Genomic DNA, 17,374 nt, shown 5'->3' with positions numbered 1-17,374 from the left:
AATGTTTTGGATACAGTAAGTACTTACATAATTGACTACCTGATCTGGATTTGTCTGATACCAAGTTGCTGATGAAATATCCAGCAGTGGATTTTTTCATGTTCCTATCCTGGGAAGAATTTAATGGACACTTAGGGCAGTTATGTAATGCAAATTATAAGCTGTCACTAATTGAACTGACTAGACATTCCGAGCAGGTCTCTTAGTACTCTGGGTATTTTGAAAGAATTAATGACCATAGAGAGAAAAGCTCTGGTCATTGCCCTGGGAGAACTAGAACTGATGTTAAATGTGTATTAGTGACCTTCTTCCATTTTTGTTTGCATTTGTGTTGGAAAGTTTCTGGGTAGGATTGGTTTCTCACTTTGAACTGACATGTTTTTCAAGTCAGCCTACTGCTTGGCCATGACTCATGGGGAGTTACCTTCATTATCTAAGAATTAGGCCAGATTTCTTTTTCTTTTTTAAGATTTGTTTTATTTTTATTGGAAAGTCAGACATACAGAGAGAAGGAGAGACAGAGAGGAAGATCTTCCATCCGATGGTTCACTTCCCAAGTGACTGCAATGGAAGGAGCTGCATCGATCCAAAGCCAGGAGCCAGGAACCAGGAGCTCTTCTGGTCTCCCAGACAGGTGCAGGGTCCCAAGGCTTTGGGCCGTCCTCAGCTGCTTTCCCAGGCCACAAGCAGGGAGCTGGATGGGAAGTGGGTGGAGCAGCCGGGATTTCAGCACCCATATGGGATCCCAGCACATGCAAGGCAAAGACTTTAGTTGCTAGCCTACTGCACCGGGCCCAGTCCAGATTTCTTGGTCTTTTCATGTTGCCAGTAGGAATTTAGCTGGAGCAAACAAAGTAAGACACAATCGCAGTAGTTCAGGTAAGCCTGTCCTTCTGGAGGGCCTCTCAGAGGCACTGAAGTAAGGCCAGAAACCCTCATTCTGTCTGGCATTTGTTTTGCACATGAGCACTATGCTCTATCTTAGAGATGGCTATGGATCATAGAGCTTTCTCCACCCCCAGTTGCTGGCTAACATATAAAACCTTGTCATTGCCCAGGAATTTATTTAATCATACAAATTGTGTTACCCAAGAAAAATGCAAATATCCCTACAGCGATGGGGAAAATTGGAAAAGCCAACATCTAAACATAAAATATTGGATATTCAGAATTTTTCTGTAATAGTTGCTAGAAGTTCTCTGGTAAAATGAAACAATAAAAACAGATTTTTAATAGGAGGAATCCTGTGTGGAATCTTAAAAACAAGGGAGCCTGGGGCCTGGTGCTGTGGCCTAATGGCTAAACTCCTCCCCTTGCACACGCCGGGATCCCATATGGGCAACGGTTCTAATCCCAACAGCCCCACTTCCCATCCAGTTCCCTACTTGTGGGCTGGGAAAGCAGTCGAGGAAGACCCAAGCCTTGGGACCCTGCACCCACGAGGGAGACCTGGAGGAAGTTCCTGGCTGCTGGCTTTGGATTGACGCAGCACCGGCCGTTGCAGTCACTTGGGGAGTGAGTCATTGGATGGAAGATCTTCTCTGTCTCTCCTCCTCTCTGTATCTGATTTCCAATAAAATAAATAAATCTTAAAAAGCAAGAAAACAAAAAAATAAGGGAAGCTGAGTAAGCTTGAAGAGCTAAGCTCCTGAAAGAGGGAGGGGGCTTTATTCCACAGATTTTTTTTCTTTTTAAAATATTTAATTATTTTTATTGCAAAGTCAGATACACAGAGGAGGAGAGATAGAGAGGATCTTCCGTCCAATGATTCACTCCCCAAGTGACCGCAATGGCTGGTGCTGTGCCGATCCAAAGCCAGGAGCCAGGAACCTCCTTCCGGTCTGCCACACGGGTGCAGGGTCCTGAGGCTTTGGGCCGTCCTCGACTGCTTTCCCAGGCCAGAAGCAGGGAGCTAGGAGGGAAGTGGAGCTGCCGGATTTAGAACTGGCACCCATATGGGATCTTGGCATGTTCAAAGCGAGGACTTTAGCCGCTAGGCCACTGCACCGGGCCCCTACTCCACAAATTTCATAGAGCTCGCCCTAGTGGTTGTGGTTCCTGAAATCTCCAGGCATTTGCTGTTAAGAAACCCTCATACCTTGTTAAACAGGACTTGTTGATAGGCATCCCTGTTAAACAAGGCTTGAGTCACACCTTTCCCGTTGCCTTGGACCTGCCTTCTCAGAAATGACCTAAGGAGCGCTGGTAGTTTGTACAGGCTGGACATCTGTAATCTCTTCAAAAGGTGTCAGATTTTGGAGAGTTTTGAATTTGAAATATTTGATTTAAGGGTATTCAGTTAGTAAAGTCTGGGCAAGTATTCCACCATCTGAAAAGTTCTGAAACCTAACAGTTCTGGGCCCAGGTATTTCCATTAAGGGATATTTGACCTTGTTCTAATCTTTTGCAGATAGCAAAGATATCAAATCATCAGTTAGAATATAGGTTCCTTTGTCAGGGCGAGTACTTTCCAAGATCAGGCAGTTAGTTGTAGCTGTTGTTCCCCAGAGAGGCATTCTGATGTTCCTACCCGGTGTTTTTTGAAGCTTTGTGGCTTTTGCAGATGCCATTGGCTCATCTTAGTGTAATGTATGCTATGGAAGTAATGTTTGGGGCAGTACATTAGGGTCAGTGAACACTGGTGACATGCTTTTTCGCAGCCCAATGAGTAAAGCAGTTATTTCTCACTTTCTGTGACCAGTTAAAAGAAAATGGATGTGCAGAGTTCAGCCAAAATCAATGCAAGGAAGAGGAGGAAAGAGGCGCTTGGACCCAACGGGGCGACAGAGGAAGATGGAATTCCTTCCAAAGTGCAGCGCTGTGCAGTGGTAAGTAAAGAAGCAACTTCTTTATAGGAGTGTTAACCTGGCAGACAGAGGGGGGAAAAACAGATATGATATTGGTGATTGTGGTGTTATAGCTTTTTAAATAGTGGAAAGAATGGAAAGTGTGAGTAGTCATCTTATCTGTTGTTGCAAATCCTGGTCTTTCTTAACACTTTAGGAATTCCACAGCTCAGTTTTAGGAGCTTTTAGAATTAGGAAAAAAGGAATGTTAGGAAAATTTGGAATTTTTGTGTGTGTTAGACTGAAGATCAGGTTGAAACTAATGAAATGGAGAAATTGAACTCCAGCCAGTGCTTTGATCTTGGTATTTTCTTTTGTCTGTGTTGAGTGTCTACTGTCTTGCCACCCCGTGTCATTCCTCCACTCTCTTGCTGGTCCTATCATAGGTAAGAACCTGCTTCCATTACTACCTGCTTTAACTCTGGGAAATTATTTTCGTACTTGCTAACCGGTGCGATGCTTTAAGTGAAAGTTCCTGTTCTATACTGCCTGTCTTTTTTCTGTTTGTTGTCTGAAAGTTTTCCTGAAATACATATCAAAGAGCACTTAGATACAATCAAAGTTACTACTTGGGCCATTTTCTGCTGCCTTCCTATATGCAGCAACAGGGAGTTGGATTGGAAGTAGAGCAGCCATGACTCACATATGGGATGTCAGTGTTGCAAGGCAGTGCCTTAACCTGCCACAATTCAATGATTTTTAATATATGTATGCCTGTATAATCACCACTACAAAATATTTTAGGATATTTTTACTACCCCCAAAGTGGCCATGCATCCATTAGCAATCCCTCTCATTTACCCCCAACACCTCATCCCCATCCAGCCTTCTGGAAACCACTGATCTCTCTGTCCTTGTGAAGTTCCCTAGTTTGGATATTACCTCCAAGTGACTTCATACTATGTGTGGTTTTTTGTGTAACTGGGGTGGTGAATCAAAATGAAGGGGATAGTAGAAAGAGAGAAAGGAGTTAAGATGGAAAAATGAAGAAATAACCTATGACTACTTTATCCATAAATAATTTACTAACACAGATTTTCTAATGGCATCATCAAAGAAACATAGAAACATTTAGTAAGACATTTAGCCTATGTTAATATTTATTACATGAATAGGTGAGTCTTGGGGAAAGTCCCTAAGTCTTGGGGAAAGTAACAGTTCTGCCAACCAGATCTCATAATATTTTTTTTTTCAACTAACATATATCGAGAACTCCTGTAAGCCAGTTGCTATGCACTGGAGATATGCAGATGAAAAGATGACTTTACTGTTAGAAGCTGACAGACAAATAGAGGAAAGAGATAACAATAAATAAGTAATGATATAATATGAAGCATGTTAAGCAGAAGGAAATTAGAGGTACAGTGGGTGTCTAGAAAATCAGGAGATTGACTGTGACCAAGGGGTGGGGCGGTGGTTTGGAAAGAGCATCATCCAGCAGGTTGTTTCCAAGCTGAACTTGGAAGGATAAGAATTCAGTGAATGAATAAGAGATAGAGTTCAGAAACTTGGGAGTGTATGGTAATAGTATCTGTGGCAAACTGCTAATAATACTGGTAGAGTTTTAAGTTCAGAATAAGGATTTGCCAACAATGAAGAAAGCAAGGACCTAATCACAGGATCTTGTATGTTGTGCTAAGGAGTTTGAACTTTATCCTTATAGGTAGTATGGTCAGATTTAGGGAGATCATTCTGATTGTTTTAAGTCAGACAGACTAGTTAGGAGATAGCTATGGTTATTTAGGTTGGAAATGAAGAGGACTTAAGCTTCCACAGTAGGTACAGGGAGTATAAAAATTTTAAAAATTCTAAGAGGTAAAATAGACCATTGAGAGATATTTGGGAAGCAGGGATCAGAAATACTAAGGGTGACTTAGGTTTCAGTTTAGGTAGGTGTTAGAAATGCGTGGTGCCTTTTTTTTTTTTTTTTTGTATGTAAGGAATGTAGGAGGGCGGGCATTTATCCTCTTGGTTAATAAGATGCTAGGTTAAAATGCTTGTGTCCCACACATTTGAACATCTGGACTTGAATAGGCACTCTGGCTCCTGACTCCAACTTCTGTTTAACACTGACCCTGGCAGACAGTGGCCCCTGCCCAGGGAGAATACTCTTCTTTCTGCTCTCCAAGGATTCTCTGGGAGTAATTGGGTCCTTGATACCCACTTATGAAATTTAGGTTTGAGTTCCTGGCTCCCGGCTTGATCCCTGCTCAGCCTCTGCCCTTGCAGGCATTTGGGGAGACTGTTAGCAAATGAGAGCTCTCTGAAGCACAGACACAAAGCTAAAGGAAGACAAATGATTGAATTTGGTGTACAGTTTATAAGGTGTACAAAGCATCCAAATGGTAATTGGACAGATGGCCTCATTATTTACACTTCAGTAGTGTAAATAATGAAATAAGAGGAAGTTTTTTTGGTTTTTTCTTTTTCTTTCTAAGCAAATCCCTGGTGGGGGGTGGTTACAGAATCTTTCTGCTGTATTTATTACCCCTTCTTTCTCATACCACATAATATTTATTCATTCTGACTCCATAACCATTTTCCTGGTATTATTGAAAGAATTGGAATCCCTGGAAGACCCATTAACATTTATGCAGAATAAAAGGAAAATATTTCATTGTGCATTCAGGATGTTTTTGGTGAAAAGCATTCAGGAATCTTGGAAAATAGAAAGATTACCAAGAAGCCAATATCAAGTTCTAGTGTTTTATGATTTGACTTATATCCATTTCTCCAGAATTTCCTCTTCTCTCTCACTGGAATTTTCAGAAATAGTGAGTTAATATGTGTCAGTATAACTAGTAAAAGTTGTTTTGAAAGCAATATTGCATTAAACAATTCATAATTTAGAGAATGTGACTTGTTGTTATTACAATTTTTAGATGCATAGATTTAAAAATTTCCCATAGCATTTAGAAGCTAACACTTAAAGTGCAGTGGCATAGCAGGCTAATCCTCTACATACAGCACTGGCTGCTCCATATCCCGTGCAGCTCCCTGCTTATGGCCTGTGAAAGCAATAGAGGATAGCTCAGCTCCTTGGGACTCTGCACCCATGTGAGAGACTTGGAAGAAGCTGGCTTCAGATCAGCTCAGCTCTGACTAGTGCAGCCACGTGGGAGTAAGCCAGTAAGAAAGATATCTTACCATTCTTACACTGTAAAATCTGCCTTCCAAATAAAAATAAATACATCTGTTAAAAAAAAAAGCAGAAACAAAAAAACAAAGAAACACACTCACCCCTTAGATCAATTCAATTTAGGTAGGTTTGTTAGCATGGTGAAACTTGGGGTCCCTGTAAGAGGGTTGCTAATAACAAACTATGTGTAAAACATTATTCTAGTTACTTCAGAGATACAATTTTATTAAATCCTGAATAATGAACTTGTGTCGCAGGTATTACTGTGCCATTTTAGAAGCTTGTTGTGATTTTATAGTTATTAAGTAAGCTAAAACTTAGTTCTGAGTTTTTCCCTTTCTTTGCCTCGCTACTGGGAAGTCATAAGACTTGAGAACAATACAGCGGGATTCTCTTGACATTGAAATGGAGCGATGCTTCAGGAAGTACTTAGTCCTGCTTTTATAAATCTGAGCTTCTAGAGGTACCATACTCCAACCGAGAAGAAAATATCAGAGAGTGTGAAAAAAAAAAAACTACCTGGCATTCTACCTGGAGACAGCCCTTTAGGATCAAGATTTTGCTGATCTGTTGTAATTACAGAAACTTGAATTTCATTCTCTGTACTTAGGAGAAATTGATTCAGCTAAAGGCCCAGTCAGGGAGGAGAGCTGCATTTGACTTCTGCTTAGGTACACTGTATATGAAGAAGATGAAAGAAACAGAGTTGTGAAAGGTTATTTAATGCATTTTTTTAATTGGGAAAAAATTGTATAATAACGTAATATTCACCATTTTTAAACATACAGTTCAGTGACATATTCACATGATTGTGCATATATCATGATTAATTTTGTAAAATCTTTTTAAAAAGATTTATTTATGGGCCCGGCAGCGTAGACTAGTGGCTTAAGTCCTCGCCTTGAATGCCCCGGGATCCCATATGGGCGCCGGTTCTAATCCCAGCAGCTCCACTTCCCATCCAGCTCCCTACTTGTGGCCTGGGAAAGCAGTCGAGGACGGCCCAAAGCTTTGGGATCCTGCACCTGCGTGGGAGACCGGAGAAGGTTCCAGGTTCCCGGCTTCGTATCGGCACAAAACCGGCCGTTGCGCTCACTTGGGGAGTGAATCCTCGGACGGAAGATATTCCTCTCTGTCTCTCCTCCTCTCTGTATATCTGACTTTGCAATAAAAATAAATAAATAAATCTTTAAAAAAAAGATTTATTTATTTTTATTGGAAACTCAAATATACAGAGAGGAGGAGAAACAGAGGGGAAGATCTTCCGTCTGTTGATTCTTGCTCCAAGTGAGCGCAACAGCTGTGTCTGAGCCAGTCTGAAGCCAGGAGCTTCTTCCGGGTCTCCCATGCAGGTGCAGGGTACCAAGACTTTGGGCTGGTCTCAACTGCTTTCCCAGGCCACAAGCAGGGAGCTGGATGGGACTGCTGGGATTAGAACCAGCACCCATATGGGATCCTGGCGCTTGCAAAGCAAGGACTTTAGCTACTAGGGTACCAGGCTATTTAATTTTTTAACATTTCATCGTCTCAAGAAGAAATCCTCCCATCCTCATTTAGCAACCCCTCCTCGTTACTCCTTGTTCTGTCCCCTGGCAACCATGATATCCTTCCTGTGTCTATGGATTTACCTATTGTACCCATATCATGTAAATGTATTCATAGAATGACTTCTTAGCATTATGCTTTCAAAGCCTGTTTACACAGTACTATGTGCCAGCACTTCATTCCTTTCATAGGTGATTATGTTTCCATGTGTAGACTTACCATTTTATTCATTCATCTTTTGGTGAATTTTTGGAATGTTTCTACTTCTTAGCTGTTATGAATTATGCAACTTGAACATTTTCTTAATGTACTAAAGGTTTTAGTTTTAAGTGTCTTTTTTTAAGATTTATTTATTTTTATTGCAAAGTCAGATATATAGGAAGGAGGAGAGACAGAGTGGAGAATCCCCATGTCTATTGATTCACTCCCCAAGCAGCTGCAACAGCCGGAGCTGAGCCAGTCCGAAGCCAGGAGCCTAGAGCCCCTTCTGAGTTTCCCACATGAGTGCAGGGTCACAAGGCTTTGAGCTGGTCTTGACTGCTTTCCCAGGTCAAAACAGGGAACTTGACTGGAAGTGGGACAGCTGGAACATGAACTCATTCTCATAAGAGATGTTGGCATTAGCATGTAGAAGATGAGTCTGTTGAGCCACTGCACCAGTGCCATTACATACTTTGATTTTTTTTTAAAGCAACAGAAGACTGATTTACTGGGAATCCTGTTACTGTGGTGTATTTGAATTTAGAATATTAAACCAATCTTACATTGCTAGGCAAAACCTCTGTTGGTCTATGTTTAACTTTTCTTTTTTTTTTTTTTCTGCTTCTTAAGGGTTTACGGCAGCCAGCTCCTTTTTCTGATGAAATTGAAGTTGACTTAAGTAAACCGTATGTCAGGGTAACTATGGAAGAAGCCAGCAAAGGAACTCCTTGTAAGTAAATACCAACTTATTTTGTTGCTTTCCTATTATTTCCAACATCCCATTCTATCTATCAACTATTCCTTTTTTAAAAATTTTTTTATTTATTTTTATTGGGAAGTCAGATATGCAGAGAAGAGGAGAGACAGGAAGATTTTCTATTCATTGATTCACTTCCTAGGTGGCTGCAAAGGCCAGAGCTGAGCCGATCTGAAGCCAGGAGCCAGGAGCTTCTTCCCCGGGTCTCCCACGCAGGTACAGGGTCCCAAGGCTTTGGGCCATCCTCAACTGCTTTCCCAGGCCACAAGCAGGGAGCTGGATGGAAGTGGGACACCGGGATTAGAACTGGTGGCCGTATGAGATCCTGGCGCATGCAAGGTGAAGACTTTAGCTGCTAGGCCCAGTTAGTGACTTTAAACAGTAACAAGTTCACCCCTCCTGCTCTCCAGATTTTCACAAGGGACATTGAGCAAGTTCAAGGGGAATATTTGCATAATTAGGAGAAAATTTTCTACCCACCGGGAAAAGTAAGGCTCCAGAGATGAGAAAATCAGCTTTAGAAATCTTTCGGAAAGTGAAAAAAAAATCAACAATGTTTCACTCAGAGAAGGGGTGGCAAAGGGAGAGTCTGCAGGGCCATGATAATCTGTTTGGGACAGGATGTTTTGAGAATATATATTTGAGGGCCCGGCACTGTGGCCTAGCGGCTAAAGAATGCGCCGGGATCCCATATGGGTGCTGGTTCTAATCCCGGCAGCTCCACTTCCCATCCAGCTCCCTGCTTGTGGCCTGGGAAAGCAGTCAAAGATGACCCAAGGCTTTGGGACGCTGCACCTGCGTGGGAGACGTGGAAGAGGTTCCAGGTTCCCGGCTTTGGATCAGCGCAGCACCGGCCCGTTGCGGCTCACTTGGGGAGTGAATCATTGGACGGAAGATCTTCCTCTCTGTCGCTCCTCCTCTCTGTATGTCTGACTTAGTAATAAAAAATAAATAAATCTTTCAAAAAAGATTTATTAAAAAAAAAAAGAATATATATTTGAGAGAAGGTAGCCAGAGATGATACATTGAAACTCTGGTTTGTTGTGCCTAAAGGAGAACATGTGATTACTTAGCCAGCAGTCACGTGACTGTATAATTTCTAATCCAAATTAAGACATCTTAGAGAGTAAAGGGAAGTTGCTTTAAAAAATATGCTCTATGTAAGTGGGAGGGAGTAGGGCTGATTTTCCTGGCTAATAGCCACTTGCTGAGGTAATGGCTTTCCTGCTTTCTCCCCAAACTAGTTCAGTGGCCTCTTCTGGTCATTTAGTTGATAAGTCAACCTGAGGTCGCCCAAGGCTTGGGCTGAAACCATTGAATTCCAATGTTGGGAGTCTACGGAAACAGTGAAGAGGGAAAGAGGTGTGTCTGAGGTTGGTGGCAGAGAGGAGTCCATGCTGTACTTAGCCTGGTATGTGGTAGTTGCCTACCCTGACAAACTACAAACTCCACAGTGTTCCAGGCAGTGTGATTCCTGAGCCATACCTGCCTCATCTGAACTCACCCTTGCTCTACTCTAATAGCAAAGAAACAACAAAACATCCTTAACTTTTTTTTTTTAAAAAAAAAGATTTATTTTTATTGGAAAGGAAGATTTACAGAGAGAAGGAGAGACAGAGGAAAAGATCTTCCAAACCTTGGTTTATTCCCCACGTGGCTGCAGTGGCCGAGCTGAGCTGATCCAAAGCCAGGAGCATCTTCTGGGTCTCCCACATGGGTGCAGAGTCCAAAGGCTTTGGGCTGTCCTCAACTGCTTTCCCAGGTCATAAGCAGCAAATTGGATGGGAAGTGGAGTAGCTGAGACATGATCTGGCACACATATGGGATTCCAGTGCATGCAAGGTGAGGATTTAGCCACTGAGTCATCACGCTAGGCCCTATCCTTACATTTTGTATTCTACCTTTTGTCATGATCATGGTCATGATTTCTAGGATAAAAAAGGACTATACTGATCAAATTTTAGCTTATTTTTGTATCATTTAAAAATGCGTTATCTGAGGCTTTTCAGAGGAAGCTGTCTGGCAAGCCTAAACTACAAACTTTCTGCTTCTTAAGTCCATTATATTACCTCAATTGTTGTTATATTAGTGTACCTATCTCCAGTGTTATGAAATCATTGCATCCCTATAGTTTAAGATCCATAAAGTACAAAAAGATAAAGGGAATTATCTTCTTTCTTGCAACCTTTGTCTTACAACCACATGGTATCCCTTTTATAGGCGGTCTGTATTACCAGTTCCTTGTGGAAATTTAAGTAATTAGTTTGTGTACCCTCCGCCTTTCAGTGGTATAGTAGTTCAGTCTTCTATTACAATTTGGATGGTCTCTGAACTTTTGCTGCCAGAGTTGCAGTGATGAGTTCTTGGAATTGGAGTCGCTGAGTCAGAGTGTAAGCATTTATCATTTTCTCTTTGACAAATGTTACCTAATTGCCTTTCTTAAAAATTGATGATATTCCCATTCGCAATGTATGATTCATGGTTAAAAGCTACATGGTTATAGATCAAGCCATTTAAAAAGTCTAAAAGCTGCAAGGAACCAATTTCCTCTTCCTTGCTTAGGACAGGAGGGAGATGTTCCGATCGCTGCCATCAGTCAGCAGTGACCGATGAGGTTCTGGCTGCCATGCCCAGAATGATGTAGACGCGCCTGCTATCATTTTTCTGCTGCTGCAGTGAAGTATCTCTTCCTTTATTCACATCATGGGAGCAGGTTTTGAGCTGCTTAAATTTATTATATGAAGCATGCTAAACCATTCTATCAGTTTCATAATCGGTGTGCTAATTAGTCTTGCACCTTAGGAGATCATTTCCTGGCTTATCTTTTATAGGCCATTGTCACTAAAAATAAATTGCCAGTTTTCCATTATTTTCACCAATGGAGAGGAGAAGAAAAGTTCTAAAATATTTACATTTGATTTCCAAATATTTGCTGTATTACCTCTATTAAAGCTATATGCTCGCTGTAAAGGAAGGAGTTCTGTTATGTTAGACCAGGTACTGAGGGCAAATCTGGAGCTGAGATGCAGTAAGTTGGTAACTGGTCAGCTTAGGAACTTACTCTCCTTTTTCAGTTTGCCCCTCTCTGACTCATCTCTTCTGTCTGGGCTGTAGTGCCGGGGCCGGGGGAGTGGGGAGACGGTAAAGGCAGAGAGTATCTTCAGAGGAAAGCCTGAACTATTAGTAATTATAGCAGCTTGCAAAGAGAAGACAGAGTAGTTAGAGTAGAGTTTGATTGTTTAAGGGTACTTTAAAAAGTTTGTGAAGAAATGAAACTAAAAGATAAACCTAAGGGCCAGAGTTGGGGTACAGCAGGATAAGCCTCTGCATTGCTGGCATCCCCTATCAGAGCCCTGGTCCAGTTTGAGTCTCATCTGTTGTGCTTCCTGCCCTCGGCTGATGTGCTTGGAAAAGCAGAATATGGTGAAAGTCAGGGGGCCAGCCACCTACGTGGGGGACCTGGATGCCGTTCCAAGTTTCTGGCTTTAGCCTGGCCCAGCTCTGGCTTTTTGGGCCATTTGGGGAGTACAACAATTGATAAAATATTTCTTCCTGTTTGTCACTTCCTGTTTGTCACAATTACTCTTTGTCACTCTGACTTTCAAATAAATCAGTACTTAAAAAAAATCAATTTATTTTGATACAAGAACTTTTGGAATGCATGTATATATGAACTCTTCAAAATGCCATTAGATGTATATTATGAAAAATATTCATAACCTTCAAAATTTTGCAACAAAATAAACTTAGCTGTTAATTTCATTTTTCTACAAATTTTTTGAAGTTTCTGTGTACTGTGTTTAAACATAATTGAAGAATCATAAACTGAAGGTGAAGACTAAGTTTAACACTTAAATCTTTTTAATAACTCCTTTTACTTCTAAAATAATTTTAAGTTAAAAAAAATCACATTTTGATTTGTTTTCTTAATCTGGGAAGTTTTATACAACAGTTAGTACAGAGGAAATCAAGAGGGCATTTTTTATTCAAGGATGTCTGTGATGTTGTTCACAAATCCAAAACATCCCCAGAATTAGGGTGAAAGCTTAGAAAATTCCTTAAGATAATGGATGCAGCTATAGGACAGTCACGTGGTACCGTTTTCATTTGTCAGACATGAAACCTTGAAGAAATGTGTTTTTATGATAAATTCTTCCATTTGAATTCAGGTGAACGGCCTGTGAGAGTTTATGCAGATGGAATATTTGACTTATTTCACTCTGGTCACGCCCGGGCTCTGATGCAAGCAAAGAACCTTTTCCCTAATACATACCTCATTGTGGGAGGTAAGAAAACATATGAAGACTCTAAGTGTTATCCATCTAGAAGATTACAGAGATTGCTTGCTCTCCTCCTACCTTGTACCTTAGTCCTTGTTTCAGAATGAAACAGGAAGTACAGAAAGTCCTGGCAACATAAGCTGGGAGAGAGGAACTCCAAGGTCATGCATTGCCTCGAGCTTCCCAGCATTTGCCTCCCTGTTTGCAGCTACGGTTCTGCAGCATGAGAGCGACATTGGCTCCTTTTGCCTGCTGAAGAATAACATTTGCTCTAGTTTTTAGCTTATCGTTTCAAATCCACCAGGATGTGAAAGGCTGCTAAGCCAATGCTGTGTGGGCCAGCCAACTGTTATGAAAATAAAACATTTTTTAGAAATTTAACTAATGTACCAGTGTGCTGGCGGCTCATTTCAAGGATCTTAGTCTTCTGTTTTACTCGCTCTTCTCCGAAGTATAGATACTCTGTTCAGTGAGTGTTGTTGCTGAAGGTGTGTGAATTGTGAGAAGCAATTGTTCCCAGATTGAGCTACATCTAGATTTTTCTCCAGGTGGGGAGGATGGTTACAGTCCTAGAATGTGGGAGAACCTGGGAGAGGTTGGTGAATGAGGAATGGCTAAGCAAAGGGGACCTCACAACTTTGTGATGTGGTGAACTCAGTCTGCAGTGACGAGCTGACGCACAACTTCAAAGGCTTTACGGTGATGAATGAAAACGAGCGCTACGACGCAGTGCAGCACTGCCGCTATGTGGATGAGGTGGTCAGAAACGCCCCCTGGACCCTGACTCCCGAGTTCCTGGCAGAACACAGGGTAAGAAACTCAGCACATGTCTCCATTCCTTGTTCTGGAATCTTCCCTACTCTCAAGGTTCTGGTACCTGGCCTCATTTTCTTCTTCTACCTTCAATGTGAATTTCACACAGGGGAGATGACAGGTGTGTTATTGCTACGAGTGGTCAGCCTTGACATTTATGGGGTTTGATGGTCTGCAGAACCTTTACATCCCTGTATTCCATTTGCCCCTCCTAACAGTCCTACCAGGTAAAAGTTAGTATCTCCATTTTGCAGATGAGGAATGTGGCCTAGAGAAGCCAAATAACTTGTCCCACTGTTGTTAAGGGGGCTAGGAATTGAGCTGTTCAGTTCTGTGATGCTTCCCCACACACTGTATAGATGCCTTCACTTTTATAGCATGCCGTGCCAGTCTCTTTAGACTATTCATGCCCCAGTCATGCCCTCAGGAAGTTCACATTCTAAGGAAACAAAGCATGTTAACACAGACTTCTCTTATTTGACTTAATTTTAGTTTCGGGATTTCGCTTTTGGGTTAGAAATTGTGTAGGATTAGAAACCAAGAATGTTCTCCACATTTACTCTCTGAGTTACTCTTTGAATTCTTGCATATTAAAGCAATAGGGTTTCTGTAAAAGGTGGGCATAGAAGATAGGGAGGACTTATCAGGCTGAGTTGGAAGCCTTCCAGCTTGAAGAACCAGCAAGCCCTTTTAGCTCTCCATAGGGTTAAGTGGGATGTTACAGGTGAATTGTTCCATAAGCATAGAATAAAGGTAGCTAAGATACTTCTAAATAATATTTATGTGTGTCTGAAGCTAGGGGAAATGTATTCTAGCTGTTTATGATCAGGACAGACCTCTTAGAGTCCTCTAACTTTTCTGCATCCGCACTTAATATAGCCAAATGGCACCAAAGGTGATGAGTAAAATTCTCAAACACACAGCCAAGCAGGCCCAGGCAGAGTATGTGGTTAGGGCGACTAACAACTTCCTTTTCCCATGTTACCAGTAGATACCCAATCGTGAGTCTGCATGCCCCCCACTCTTGACTGTGCTGCCTGTGGATCCTGACAGATTGTTATGGGTAACTAAGATTTTAGCTGAGAGGTCCTGACACAGTCGTGTTGAGCACACTTTACTGCAGTGGCTTCTGGGAGTTGGATGTAGTGCTAGCCTGTTCAGAAAAGAGGGAGAGTTAGTCTATCTCCCAAAGAGGTTACTGATCCCAGTGCCATTACTTTTTTCTCCCTCTTGCAAAAAATGTTGACAGTCATAAAGTGATAGATCATGAGACCTAATGATCTTTGGAGGCTTTGAATTTCTCAAGAATATAGATGTGTCTATTCCAGGGAAAGGGTTCTTGTGCTGTTTGTAAGTTTCCCCTTTACTCATAAACTGGAAAAAGGAAATGACTAATAAAGAAGTGACTATTTTTTCTTTTTTCTTTTTTTTTAAAAAGATTTATTTTTATTACAAAGTCAGATATACACAGAGGAGGAGAGACAGAGAGGAAGATCTTCCATCCGATGATTCACTCCCCAAGTGAGCCGTAACGGGCCGGTGCGTGCCGGTCCGAAGCCGGGAACCAGGAACCTCTTCCACGTCTCCCACGCGGGTGCAGTGTCCCAATGCATTGGGCCGTCCTCGACTGCTTTCCCAGGCCACAAGCAGGGAGCTGGATGGGAAGTGGAGCTGCTGGGATTAGAACCGGTGCCCATATGGGATCCTGGGGTGTTCAAGGCGAGGACTTAAGCCGCTAGGCCACGCCGCCGGGCCGAAGAAGTGACTATTTTTTCATACTTTTAGCCAATCACAGGAGGATATGGCGAGTTCCTTCTTCCAAGGCTCCACTTGCTAACCAGCTCAGCAGCAAATACTGTTGCTCTGCTGAGCATAATGTGGTGACTAGAGTACAGTAAAGGTACTGTAGAATGGCTGGAAAAGAAGCCGACTAGCTTCACATTTACAATCTGTAAATAACTTAGCTCGGTGGTATGTGATGGATCATGGAATTGATGAGCAAAATGAGAGATATAGACAGAAAATTCATGGGGGGCCTATTCTCTGTATACTGTTCTTTTTGGGGGGCCTCAGGGTGTTTTCTGAGTCTTTCTGAATGACAGTTATTCTGGGTTTTGAATGATGTTTCCTTATTTTCAGATTGATTTTGTAGCACATGATGATATCCCTTATTCTTCTGCTGGGAGTGATGATGTGTATAAGCACATCAAGGAAGCAGGTGAGTAAACTGATGCGCAGTCTCATTTCTTAAAAAAGCTTTATTTATTTATTTTGGAAGTTAAAATTACAGAAAGAGACAAGCAGAGACACACAGAAAGAGAATGAGAGAGAGAGAGAGAGAGAGAGAGAGAGAGAGGTTCCATCTGCCACTTCACTCTCTAGATGGCTGCAGTGCCCAGTGCTGGACGAGGCGAAACCCAGGAGCTAGAACCTTCATTCAAACCTCACATGTGGGTGCAGGGACTGAAACATTTGGGCCATCCTCTGCTGCTTTTCCCAGGCCATTAGCAGGGAGCTGGATCAGAAACAGAACAAGTGGGACTCGAACTGGCATGCATACGGGATGCCAGCTTTGTGGACATTGACTGTGCTCACTAAACCACAGTGCTGGCCCTACAGTCTCATTTTTATGAAGTGTCAGAGTGGCTATGGAGATTCAGCCGTATCTTACATTTTAGAGGAAAATCCATACACTGAGAAATTCAACATCCTCTTTGTGGTCACCTTTTGGATTAAAGGTAAAGATGAGCATAGCATTGACATCTACTACTTTTTGGCCTGAATATCTACTTTTATTGTCTCTCTTAATTCAGGAAACTTCCCCCACTTCCATATTTTTCTCATTAATAAGGCCATGTAGTTCCTTTCTTTCCTTTAGTCTGTGATGAAGTCTTCCATGTAATGTTAGCATCTCTATACTTGACTCAGTAATAACAAATTCCACTTCTTAAGGAAGATACTGTTGCCCAGTTTCCATGTGCTTCCTGAGGATTCCAGAACATCACAGTGTTTGTATGTGTTCTTGAGTTAGGCATGTTTGCTCCAACGCAGAGGACCGAAGGCATCTCCACATCAGACATCATTACCCGGATTGTCCGTGACTATGATGTGTACGCAAGACGAAACCTGCAGAGAGGCTACACAGCCAAGGAGCTCAACGTCAGCTTTATCAACGTGAGTCCCACCTCCCTGACCCTAGAGGACTCCTGTTGCCTCCAACTGTAAAACTTGCCTTTCCGTCTGTTGTAATGACCACTCCCGGAAACTAATGAATTCCTCTTTGTAGGTAACACTATGCTGAGTTCTTTACAGAACAGAGGGAATTTTCTGCCCTTTGGTCGAGCATCAGCATATTTATACAAGGACACATAGCCAATTAAACAAATGAGGATGTGTGGCTTCTGTAGTACAGTATTTATATCATCTTTTAACAGTAATACTTCACTTTGCCCCTTTTTTTAATGGGATCTTCTGATGACAGCTGTGGATTCTCACCCCACAGGTGATAACATTTTGGTTGTAATTTCCCCACATGAACCCAAATGTTGAGAATTTACTTTTGAGATCTTAAGTTTCCCTTAGCTTAATATTATCCTTTAAAAATGCTATATTTTATATATATAAATTATACCCGAGTAAATCTTAAAAACAAGGTTATTAACCAAAGCTTCTATATAATTATGCTATGAAAGTAGGTAAAATAGTTTCATTTGAGTATTCAAATAAATCCTATTAATTTCTCACCTACAGAATCATTATCTGTTTTCTCATAAGATTCAGATTTTTAAAAATT

The 17,374-nt window shown here is 41.7% G+C and overlaps 1 protein-coding gene across 1 annotated transcript in view; it reads left to right on the top strand.

Moving 5' to 3' along the window:
- The window catches only part of PCYT1A (phosphate cytidylyltransferase 1A, choline), a 48,670-nt gene that overhangs the window by 23,842 nt on the left and 7,454 nt on the right, over nucleotides 1–17,374 (top strand). Inside the window, exons 2-7 of the mRNA XM_004577825.3 lie at nucleotides 2,702–2,828; nucleotides 8,362–8,461; nucleotides 12,658–12,774; nucleotides 13,427–13,578; nucleotides 15,721–15,799; nucleotides 16,613–16,755. Of these exons, the coding sequence (XP_004577882.1) occupies nucleotides 2,712–2,828; nucleotides 8,362–8,461; nucleotides 12,658–12,774; nucleotides 13,427–13,578; nucleotides 15,721–15,799; nucleotides 16,613–16,755 (708 nt within the window). The 5' untranslated portion in view covers nucleotides 2,702–2,711. The remainder of the gene's footprint in view (nucleotides 1–2,701; nucleotides 2,829–8,361; nucleotides 8,462–12,657; nucleotides 12,775–13,426; nucleotides 13,579–15,720; nucleotides 15,800–16,612; nucleotides 16,756–17,374) is intronic.

Source organism: Ochotona princeps, chromosome 3 (assembly GCF_030435755.1).
Source record: "Ochotona princeps isolate mOchPri1 chromosome 3, mOchPri1.hap1, whole genome shotgun sequence".
Taxonomy (NCBI): Eukaryota; Metazoa; Chordata; class Mammalia; order Lagomorpha; family Ochotonidae; genus Ochotona; species Ochotona princeps.
The sequence above is the reverse complement of the archived record's forward strand: the minus strand, read 5'-3'. Positions and strand labels throughout refer to the sequence as shown.